Source organism: Carassius carassius, chromosome 28, assembly GCF_963082965.1.
Source record: "Carassius carassius chromosome 28, fCarCar2.1, whole genome shotgun sequence".
NCBI lineage: Eukaryota > Metazoa > Chordata > Actinopteri > Cypriniformes > Cyprinidae > Carassius > Carassius carassius.
Window position 1 is genome coordinate 17,433,592 of NC_081782.1, and position 12,381 is coordinate 17,445,972.

The 12,381-nt window shown below is 37.5% G+C and overlaps 1 protein-coding gene across 8 annotated transcripts in view; it reads left to right on the top strand.

Annotated features, from left to right (window-relative positions):
- Window positions 1-189: 189 nt before the first annotated feature.
- The window catches only part of synrg (synergin, gamma), a 55,748-nt gene continuing 43,556 nt past the window's right edge, over window positions 190-12,381 (top strand). For 6 of the 8 annotated variants that reach the window (XM_059514687.1, XM_059514688.1, XM_059514689.1 and 3 more), the window contains exons 1-7: window positions 190-305; window positions 6,649-6,689; window positions 6,824-6,957; window positions 7,047-7,174; window positions 7,256-7,361; window positions 7,816-7,927; window positions 9,512-9,799. In XM_059514687.1, coding sequence (XP_059370670.1) covers window positions 271-305; window positions 6,649-6,689; window positions 6,824-6,957; window positions 7,047-7,174; window positions 7,256-7,361; window positions 7,816-7,927; window positions 9,512-9,799 — 844 coding nt within the window. In that variant the 5' untranslated portion in view covers window positions 190-270. The remainder of the gene's footprint in view (window positions 306-6,648; window positions 6,690-6,823; window positions 6,958-7,046; window positions 7,175-7,255; window positions 7,362-7,815; window positions 7,928-9,511; window positions 9,800-12,381) is intronic. The other 2 variants (XM_059514693.1, XM_059514695.1) reach the window with 1 other exon arrangement.

Consider the following 12,381-nt stretch of genomic DNA (forward strand, 5'->3'; position numbering starts at 1 on the left):
TGATAATAACCTGTAAGTTACACACAATATAATAACTCAAATCTATGTTTACAACTTTTTTATAAAATTGCCATTATATTAAGAAACGTACAACGAATTACTATATAAAAAGTACGGAACTGAAATGTATCAGTTTAGATGCTTTCAATTATTTCAAGTCACAATGAAACGCTGTTGTAATGGAGGTGACGCAGCTGATGGCGTGACCCGGAAGTGGCGCAGAGCTCTCCTCGCGGATGACGATGACGTCACTTCATTGAGTTGTTTAAGATGGCGCTTCGGCCCGGATCAGGGGGAGGTGGCAGGTACAGAATTGCACGCTTTAACACTCCTATATCTATTTTTGTGTACATGTATACACCTGCTAAAGTCAGTATTTGTTAATTCACGAGGCTGTTTTATAATCCAGCGGATTATGCCGCGCAGGTTCACTTTATTCAGAACACCGTCTGCAGTGTTAATGGCTGATGCTGGTCAGCTGTGATGTGATGTGACGTTTGTCATACTGCATCGCAGCGATCAGTCGTCACGGTTATATTCCTTTATATTCCTTTGCTTTCCTTCCTTTGTCATACACGGGGATACATAGCGATTTGGATGCTCAAACATTATTATTATACCGCTTGTGAACCGGCTGACTACACCCAGAGAAGTGCATTTGTTCTGTCGATTTGTCCTACCCTGTCAGATTTCTCTACCTCTCATTAAAACAGTGGGTAACGTTAGTACAATACAACAACTAAAAATGCTACGTGTGAAGTTATGGTTTATTAACCCTAAACTTAGTCTTACAGTAATGTAAATACAGTATTTATGTGTTACATTCGCGGTTGTAGCTAACGTTATAAGTGGTAACGTTACAGTTACAGGAAACCAACAATAAATATTTTTTCTACCTATTAGATTGTGTTTTATCAACGTCTACACCTCCCCCAGCCCCAAACCTACACTTAGAGTAAAGAAGATACATAAATATTGTTCAGCATGAGAAAAAACCATAGACTAGTCTGTATAAGGAAAAAACCTGGTGGGAGAGCCTGGTGTACTGTCTTCATAGACAGTCTTTTGGAATCCTTTTTTGAATCTTCACTTTTTTTCCTACCGAACTATTTTGTAGTCCTGTTCACCTTTCCCTATACACACGTAGATGATACACATAAGTGTTCAAGTGTTTTAATATATATTTTTTCCTTTTATTGATATCATTGGAGTTATCTTTAACTTAGTATTTTCATATGAAAACCAAGTTCAGTATCAAGTAATGATAACTGCTTTGAGTTTCACAAACCCTAAATATGCTAAATTTTCTGAGAATTTGCTGTTCATTAAGTAAGTCAAATGTTGATTTATTGAGTTGGTTTAGTTGATTATTGCTAAGAGTTCTGTAATTGCTAATTGTGTGAGTGTTTTCAGAGATTAATTAAAATAAAACTGGTTTCGTAAGAGTCATTTGATCATGACTCGGACTTCACTGTTAGGGCAGTATTTTTGTTTTTTCATGTTTTTTTCATTCATGTTCTAACATGTCTAATTCAATTCAAATATTTAAAAGTGTTTATTATGATAAAATTAGATTTGATTTGATTGATTTCCAGAAAATTTAACCTTTCAATGGAATCCTTGCTTCCAAAAGCTTGAATGTTGATGTACAAAAAATTTATTTAATTCAAAATTGTTTCCTGGTAGATGATGAACATTCGCCATAATTTTATTGGTTCATGTTGAGGTTAAAAGGAATGGTAGACCAGACCAGAGTCACCCTGACCGGCATGATTTATGTTTGCAGATGAGACTGACTGTGATGTGGATCTTAACAGCTCCCAAATATATTCATATGTGTACTGTAACTGCAGTGCTGCATTTCTTGTTGCATATATAGTTAACCGGATCATCATCGTATCGCCCTCATGGATGTCACTGAGCTTACAGATTTTGATATCGGGCCAGTAAGGCACTTTGAATGTTCCAAAGTTTTCATGAAGTAGACCACAACTGTCAGAAAGGATCGATAGGCCAAATTCATGTTTTATTTACTCAAAGGGCTTTAGTGTCTGCCGAACAGCTTGAATAATGGATGTCTAGTTTCAAACGGCGCAGCAGCAGGTGATGCTGATACCTGCCGTGAAACTAAATAACCACAGGGCTCTACCTGGAGCTGCTTTGTTTTGGCATTATAATAAAAGTTCAACAACATTATCTGAATTTACATGGAAGGACTTTGGCACTTCTGGAAATGTTGTGGAGCCTGGTCATGTGAAGTCAGTGACAAATTAAATGCTGTTTAGCTGCTAAAGCTGTTTATTAAATGAGAAAAATTGCAAATTGTTTGTAAGAATGAATTTCGATGCAGTTTTTCAATAATTATGTAAGAGGATTTAGCAGTTTTAGTTCATGAAGTTATCCTGAAAGATGCTTATCAGGTCTGAGAGTTCAGAAAAAGGACTGAAGACCGCAATGTCACAGATGCAACCTGTTATTCTTTTTGAAAGTCACTATATAAATAAGCCTGCCCACCCACATGGAGCCAACACAAGGTTTTGACAGTTCTCATATTCCCATATCTAGTGCTGGAAGGTAAGAGCTGATTATCCGTGAACAGCATAAAAATGATTTAGGGACTCCTGTGTTTATTATTTAAAGCTTTTTTTGGTAAAAAAAAGTTGAAAATTAAGTATTTAACCTAGTCTGTGGTGTTGCGATATGGTAATTTTTCAAATCGTCATATCGTCACCCTGTGAGATCGACGATACACGATATTATCGTACATGGGTGGAGCAAGAGGGAGACTCTTTGTTCTTGTCATAGCATAACTATTTGGTGTTATAAACCGCGCAGGTGCGCAAGAGCCTGTGGAATCACCAGTAATCGAAAAAATATATACTTTCAAACATACTAATAAACTAACGTTAAATATAAAAATTCTGTATTTAAAACAGCTAGTTCATGTATAGTGAGACACAAATGTCATATCGTGCGTCCTGTGACAAATTTGCTACATCTGTGCATGGAAGTTATCAGTCTAAATGTTCTGCAAAATCAGTCAACGGTGAAAATCAATAGTAGATTTCTTTTAGAAGTCCAATAGTTTAACACTAATATTGGAGATAGACGAACACGTTAAATATAAAGTATTCAAAACAGGTAAGTTCATATATTTGGAGTAAAGTTGAATTGAACTGATGCATCAGTCATACAGCGCTCCGGACCACGCGCCTCATGACGAGTCTGACGCACCGCAACAGAAACAAGAATGAGATGCATTCTAACATAACTGTGGCATTAAACTCAGTTAGTGAGCGCTCGTTTAAAATATTACACATACAGTATATAGGCCGTTTAGATTACTTGTTAAAGTGCAATGAAATACCTTATATCTGCAGACGATGTACGTCTGTTTGTGGATGGAGACTTTGTAACGGCCAAAACTATGTATTCTGCATGCATCACATTATAGTGCGGTGTGCATGAAAATAATAACAAGGCGGCAGATTGAACTTATTATCCATAGTGGTTCTCACGTAGTCCTTCTACGTCATCACCACATAGTGTGTTTTATAAGTTAAGTGATCAGTCTTTAAGAAAAGGACTACGTGAGAACCATGCACTATGGATGATAAATTCGCTCTGCCGCCTTGTTAATTATTTTATCTTTACTTTATTTGTGACACCAAGAAAGAGTTAATCTCTCATGTATGAGAAGAGCGCGTTGCCGTATACCAGCCATTAAATGTGTGGGACACCAACTCGTCGTTTTCTATCTCTTTCATTTCATGGATTTAACGAATTATCCGAGTCAAAGCGTTACAACTTCACCGACTACATGCTCTAATCCTCATGCGCGTGCGAGGTGTGTGTGTGAAATGCGGGCAGTGAAATAGCTGGGCAGTTTAAAAGCCGAATTATAATAAGCAGCCAAATAAAAATAAATATAATAGTTATTATTATTATAATCTAATACATTAATAGGAAAATTTGCCTAATATCGTCTTGATTATCGACAGAGAATTCTGCTTATGTCGATATCTCTGACGATCGTCGATACACGATACTATCGTCTATCGGCACAACCCTAGCTGGGTCTGTGATTAGTTCTAAATATCCAGCACCTGCTGAAAAGCTACGCAATATCTAGTATCACCTAGTAAAGCATTGCACTTGCGATACTCGAAAATATAGAGTGAATTATGGTTTTTGGTCAGTCAAATTTGTGAGAAAGTGAGAGAAAGTGAGTGGGAAAAAAATAGTTCATAACAATTAAGGAATAGTTCATCCTGAAATTCTGCCAACACCTTTGTTATGGATGCATATAATTTTATTTTTATCTTTGTTTTTTTTAATGTTCAGATATTTACTCATCTGCTGCCATAATAATGTAAAATAATCTCCATAAAACTTTTGTCAGCTAATATTGATATTAGGGCTGGGACAACGTGTCGAGGTCATCGATGAAAAAACAAAAACGTTGCAAAACGTTTACCTTATGTGCGCTGAATATACGCGATGGCCGGATCAACATTCTGTCCAACGTTATATAACCAATCCAGGGGTTTTTCTGCATTGATCTTTTTTTTTGGCGGCTGTCAAAGCCTTATTTGATCGGTGAGTGATGTAGAATAGAATGACACGTATGGGCGCGTACGAGAGAGAGCCCCGGCTGTGCGCGCGAAGTCTTCAAACAACACGAGCGCTTCTTGCTCTCTCTCTCCCTCGTGCATATTAATCAAAATCATTAAACACTATAGAAAAACACCAAAGTTTCACGCGGGCTTGCGCACTCACAGTCTTCAAACTACACGAGCGCTGTCTTGCGCTCTCTCTCTCTCTCTCTCTCTCCCCCCCTCTCTCCCTCTCTCCCTCGTGCATATTAACCAAAATCATTAGACACGATAGAAAAAGGGCGGAACGCCAAAGTTTCACGTGGAGCATTCAGAGATTTTTTTTTCTCCACGACAGGCTGCTGGCTCCCACTGTTAATTTTTTTTTTTTTTTTTGGAAAAGCACTCTCTGTATTAGCTTAAAGCACTCAAGTTTACATTGGTTACTGTATTCTTTCAATTGCTCTAAACAAGTATTTTGGGTGACCTTTTTTATTGAATGCTAGACATCAAGTTGTTGTTATTTTCATCTGAAAGAAGAACTTTTTTTCAGTATGCTAGGCCCTATGTGTTCAGTAAGCTTGTTTCAGTAAGCTATGTGTTTTCAAGGCGTCAAGGTTTTATTTAATACAAGTGCAAAGTAATGCATTCTTAGTCAGTCTTTTATTTTGTAATTTTAAGAGCAATAAACATACATTGCAATGTTAAGGAATTCATGTTTTTTTCATTCAGATATGTAAATCAACATGTATAAATTGTTAGTAGTGAATTAATGGGGAGATAATCGAAATCGAATCGGCCTGAAAAATTAATCGTTAGATTAAGCGATGCATCGGAAAAAATAATCGCTAGATTAATCGTTTAAAAAATAATCGTTTATCCCAGCCCTAATTGATATGATTTATTTCATTTGATTAAAACTAATGGATTGACTTAATATTTAGTAATTAATAATAATATATAAAAATTGATTATGTACATGTATAATTAGATTTAAGAGATTTATATTCTGTATCAAACCTGCGGTTTACATGTGTTTCTCAAAGACAAAGTTCTGTCAGTAAAGCTGATTCTCAGGTTTTATAACCAGGTTTGCTCATGGATGGATGGATGGATGTTGGCAGTAACAGTTTAAAATGGTGGCTAGACGTGATCTCCCCACCCAGATGTCACAGCCCATCTCTCTTTGAATGTTAATCTGCCTTAATCCAGTGTGTTATTTTTTTCTTCGCCTTCTGTTATATCTCAGACAGTCTCTGTGAGCGCTGCAAAGCTGTGTGCCTGCAGGCGAACAGATGCAGCAGAGACAGACAAATCGACTCTGAGCCAGAGAACCTCAGTGGATTGTTAGCCCACTTCAGACTATTGGCAAAGCAAACAAAACTAGACTAACTCTGGATGAGTTGCTTCTGCAGTTAAGACGCCGAATGGGAAATAATGCAAGGGTTTCAAGTTGCAATACAACAAGAAATCTGTATTCCGAATGTTTTTTTCAATTCTCAATAGTGCATTTTGAATCATTGGTCTCTTCAATTTATCAGGTACAATATACCATAGTTATACTGTTGTATTGTTTAAAGTATTTTTTATGAATATTATAATTTGGCAGTCGTCACTAGTCGACTAAAATGACTTGATTTTGGTCTGGTTCCTCCTTCAAATTGAATGGGATTTTTTTTTGCCACCAAGTTTATTTACCGCATCATCAGAAAAAGGGCTAATTAAACGTCACTGACTTAATTCCTTAAGGAATCTATTCTATTTAATATTGTTCTTACCTGTGAAAGCTGCCAATATTGGAATGATTTGATTTCCACTGCGGCACAATGACTTGAAGTACCTTCTAGAATAATGGACTTGGGCTGTTTCATAAATGTTTTCTCCATTGTATGATTGATTTGTTGCCTTTAGTCAGTATTTTCCTCTGTCTCTTTAATGCGGAGGGCAGTAGTTTAAAGACATTAACTTCACACTGAAATTAGTTTCAGGGCTTTGAAATGGGCAGCCTGGTAAATGACTATAATAATGAGTGTGTCTGTCTTTTCTCTTCTAGTTTTATATACCCTGTAGGAGGGGGCGTTGGACCACCGCAAGGTAAGCAGCTGACATTTTGTCTATATTTAGCCTCTTTTTACATTAGATCATTTTGTTGAATACCTTTCTCCAGTATAACATTTAAATGGAAAAACAGTATTTATGTTCTTAAACTTGTCATTTTTTAATGGTAGGAATGATGCCCATGCAGCAGCAGCAGCAGCAGCAGCAGCAGGGCTTTCCCATGGTCCAGGTCATGCAGCCCAACATGCAAGGCATGATGGGAATGAATTTTGGAGCACAGATGCCTGGTGCCATGCCAATACAGGTTTGATTTAGCAGTCAAAAATGTGGACACCAGAATCTCTAATCTCTCATGATCGGGATGTCCTCATTGACTTGATCTCGTGCTTCTAGGGTGGGATGGCGATGGGCATGCAGACTCCCGGGATGCAGTTCATGGGTCAGCCTCAGTTCATGGGCATGAGGGGCCCGGGGCCACAGTTCCCTGTGGACCTACAGAAGCAGATGGCAGAGGAGCATCAGTAAGGCTTTATTCACATATTCACTCTGCCGTAAAGTTGTATGAACACCAGAACTCGTCTCTGATCAGTGTGTGTCCACAGAAAACGTCTGGAGCAGCAGCAGCGGATGCTGGAGGAAGACCGGAAGAGAAGACAGTTTGAGGAGCAGAAACAGAAACTACGTCTACTGAGCAGCGTCAAGCCCAAAGTGAGCAAGGCAGTGTGATAAATGAATCTACTTTCCAAATGATAGACCTGTTGTAATTCTAAAATAATTGCTTGGTTAGTATTATTTGGTTTAACCATGATTATTGTGCAGTTTATTTTCCAAGAATATATTGGCGTCCAAATAAGGTATTTGGTAGGGAACTATAAATATTTGTATAGTTTTTTTATTAATTTCAATTTAGTTTTTGTTATCGAAAATAAAGTGTATAAATATATTTAAATAATATACAAATACATAATATACATTTATACTAATATTTAAGCAAATAAAAAAAATGTTTCTTGAAATATATGGAATAATATATATATGGAATATATGGATTTTTTTGTTTTGTTTTAGTATTACTTAACTATAATAACTTTGCAATATATACTTTTTCTTTCATATCAGCTTCACCAAACTCAACTAAACCAAAATTGCTATTTTTGTACAGACTGGGGAGAAGAGTCGTGACGATGCCTTAGAGGCCATCAAAGGAAATCTAGACGGGTTCAGCAGAGATGCCAAGATGCATCCAACACCATCTTCACAGTCTAAGAAACCAGGTACATCCAGTGACACTGCCTTCAGGCCATTTGCTTTGCAAGTCCCTGCTCATGACGTCAAGGGGTGGCCCAGACAGCTTTTGACAAGGCCACAGTGACTGGCGAGCGCTGAAGGACATCACCAGGGCTGCACTCACACACTGTTAAAGGGATAGTTCACCAATAAAAATCCTGTCATCATTTCATTACCCTCATCTCTGAATTTTCTAGAAGGAGGATTTGAAGAACTTTACTGGTGTTTTCTGTGCATTTTCCTACAGGTTTGGGCTGACATGAGAGTGAGTGAAGGATGACTATTTTATTTCTTCAGTGAACTATCCCTTTATATTGTTTCTATTCTGTCTCAATGCAAACACTTCACATCTTTATCATTGAGTCACACAGCTGTTTTATTCCCAGCAGCCACCAGGAGGCTCTCCAGATGTTTCCTTATCCTCCATGTAACGCATTATTCTCCACCTTCACACTCTGGCGGTTTCACCCCTCATATCTGCAGAAGAGCTTCATATATCTCACTGTTTCTGCTCTTACTGTTTAGTCTGGAAAGAAAACTAGTAGTCAGGGTCCAAAATATATTTGTTGCCCCCTTCTAATATGCTGATTTGCCTTTTGAGAAACATTTCATATTATTATCAATGTTAAAAACTGTTGTCCAGCTTAACATTTTTATGAAAACTATGATACTTTTTTTTCAGAATGAATCAAAAGAACATCATTTATTTGAAATAGAAATATTATGTAGCATTACAAATGTGGCTTTTAATATATTCACACAAAAAATAGTACTGACCCCAAACTTCTGTATGGTAGTGTATATGGGAGAAAGTTGTCTATGTCTAATACAAACCTTTAACGGTACCTTTTGAAATGTACCATGTAAAAAAAAAATGGTTTTAGATTTGAATGGCATGTTTCATCAGTCGGAGGTCAGATTGTCATTCTTAAAATTGGACTTGAACCATGTAATGTTGCGGTTGGTTTATACCTGCCAAATGGCGAGTAACTTTATTCACTCACCAAAGCCACTTAAACTCTGATTTGGTTTGAACATACACATCTTGTTTTACATCCATAATGCGTCATTTTTGAGCAAAACAAGATATTTAAAAAAACAAACATTTTGGCAGAAATTAATTGGATGGTAAGGTATGGATGTTCCAAAGCTGACTGCAGTCATGAATGAGAACGAGACTTTGCTAAAATAATGCTTAAATAGTTAAGTGATTTTAGCAGAAAAGGAAGGACAAGCATTTTCTTAGTCAATCATTCATGGTAAGAACAGAAAAGAGTGGCAAGTAAATGGAAAAAAGGTCAATTTTGTTTTCATGTTGACTTGAATTTTAGACTCTGCTAGTAATTATAGGAATAATTGAAAAAATGTATAAACAATTACATTTCCATTGACATTTTCATTTAAAGGTTGCTTTTGTTTTTTTATGTTAAAATAGCAGCACCACACCTAATGAAATTCAGTACCCTCCTGTTGTTCTTGTAAAGCTGTTTCTCATTGTTTCAGTCTGTCTGTGAGGTCATATCTCATAATGTGTGTTTTGTCTGTCTCACTCTCTTGTTTGGTTTTTGCAGACTCATCGCCATCTCATTCCTCTGTCACCTCTCATACCCTTCCTCCTGCTTTCCCTGATGACGACGATGAGTTTAGTGACTTTGTCCAGGGCCCCGTCGATGCCTCTTCCTCGTTCCCCTCTCCATCCCTCTTTTCATCCTCCCCTAACACTAGCCAGCCATTAGACACGGGGCCTGGCCAGCACCCCACTTCCTCCTCTCTCCCTCACTCTGTCCCTTCATCTCTCCCTGTCTCACCTGCCATCCAACACTCTTCTGTCATCTCCAGCTCCCAATCTGCATTCCAAGGTAACGCCCCCTCACGGTTTCTCACTTTGTCATGCCATCACTTGTTAGTACACATTAGGGATGTAACGATATTGACGATATCGCGCTATCGCGGTGGTAAACGTGTCTCGATATCGTCGTGGTTGGGTTACAATATTAAAAGGACAGGTGTCCGTCAAAAAGCAAGAGGAATAAACACAGTCCCGTGGAACAAATCATTGTTAACTACATAGACCATGATTCTTTGCGCTGCGTCGTCACAACAACCGTTGTTAAGCCAATAGGATTGCACGCTGTCCACACAAGCTCACAGCAAGCCAGCATGGCCGACAGCGATACTTGTAAGGATGAAAAAAACAAAACCAAAGTTGAGATTGTGCCTGCCCCTGCAGCTTTTAAATCAGATGTCTGGAAACATTTTGGTTTCGCCGTGTCAAAAAACGCAAATTCTCTCACAAAGAAAGTCCTGTCCGGTCATAAAACCCTGAAGGAGGCATTTTCAACAACTATGCCACACAACAGCGCAAGGGCTCAAGAAATCACGAGGTACATCGCGGAATACATAGCGTGTGATTTACGTCCCTTTTCTGCAGTAAATCTTTTGATCTTTCTAAAGAAAAACTTGAACATTAGCTTAAGGATAGTTCAGTGTTTTTCAGAAGGCTTTTTGCCAGACTATTTAAGCATTTTTTTTACTGTTTTTTTTTCTTCTCCCTTGCAATGTAGATATTTTGATCTTTCTGATGAAAAACGTGACCATAAGCTAAATGATAGGTCAGTGTTTTTTAAAAAGCTTTTTGACTGACTATTTTATTTAAGTTTAAATTATGTTCCTAAATACCAGTTTTAAAAGGCTGCTTTTATTTGCCTTGCACATTTAAACCTGACTTAACTTGATCTTTGTTTGCACTTAAAGGGAATTCCCTATTGTTTACAATTGTTCTAGTTGCTCCTTAACTTTGAACATTGCACAGAAGCATCAGTTATGCAACCAAATATTACTATACAGAATATTGATGTTCCTGACTACAACTTGCACTTTAAAAGCACTATGTGATCAGCGTTTTATGTCGTCATGGATCCATAAATACAACAATAAATTGCCTGTTGACTGGCAAAAGCAGAATAAATGTCAGCATTTTTTCGCTATTATCATCACAAACACTATCGTGAGCTATTTAACAATACCGTGAGCTTTTCCACAATATCGCAATAAATATCGTACCGTGAGGTCAATACCGAAATTGTATTGTACCGTGAGATTTTGATATCGTTACATCCCTAGTACACATAGTCAATGTTTAGATCCCATAACTACACAACTTAGTGTGCAAAAAATGTTTCAGTAAACTGGTAGATTCGGCTCACAAACTAGTTGTAATATTAAACAATGAGTTACATTTGCAGCTCATGTAAGAACAAAAGCTAGCCAAGCAACTCCCATTGACTTGAATGTGAATGGTAAAGGATACCTTTCTTCAGATCTGTTAAACCTTTTTGCCCATAACCGCTCTTGCTGTCTAGAGTCTTTGACGTAGAGTCAAAAGTCTGTTGAGGTTTGTGATTCAGATTTGATGGTCACCATCTGTGAGATTTGCACAGTGATTCTGACTCAACCATCACCCTCCACCTCTCTACGGATTTGTCAGGTTGCAGATTGCATTCCATATGCTCTTATGATTTAAGCTGGAGTTCTATCAGCATGACAGCACATGCACACTATGCCGATTGTGACAGCGTACTGATAAGGAGCTCAGAGTGAAGCCTGCATGGAAGCGTTTGATCGATAGTGTTACCGGTTCAAGTTAAAAACATTTGGACAGGATTTATGCCATGGTGTCTGTTACCACAGGAAAAAAAAATTTTTTGAACTAGAACTTAGAGATGACGCTTTCTGCCTGTGCCGCTGACTGTGGCTCATATTTCATACTGTGAACATACTGTCACTAGAATAAAATGCAAGGCTTTAAACTACTCATTACAACATTTATCAGCCAATTATCTCATTCCTAAAAAATTCCTGTTCCACCTCCGGTACTGGGAAGAGGTCAGTCAATAGAATAGAATTGTAATAGTTAATTTGTTGTTATAATAAAGCCAACCCTCTACATTGCAAGTAAATCACTCGCATATGCAACTAAATTATGTCTATTGTTAGCCATAGGCTAATAAATTCTTAGATTTTACTCGGTAGTGTGTGTGTTCAAGGAGGCTATTATAATAAATTTAGCACATTTTCTCTCGCTGAACACCGACTGAGCGCTTCAGAGTTCTCTCTCCATCAAGCGATCTGTACTTTTCAGTTCAACTCAGTGGACGCACAGTACACCTGTATTTGCTGAACTGTAAACTCTTTGTGAATGCGCATGACTTGCCGTCGCTTTGTGATTAATATTCATGAACCCAGCAGCTCATCAATCCATAGTGCATTGTATATTGTTAGTATGGTAGTAGAATTAGTAGTAGTATTATCTTTTAATAATAATAAATAATATGATCTATTACTATTTTTTTTCTTTTTTTTTTTACAAAAACCCTCAATGACCAAAAATATCTTAAGCATCACCATCAGTCTTAAGTTCACTTAAAATGACAAATATGAA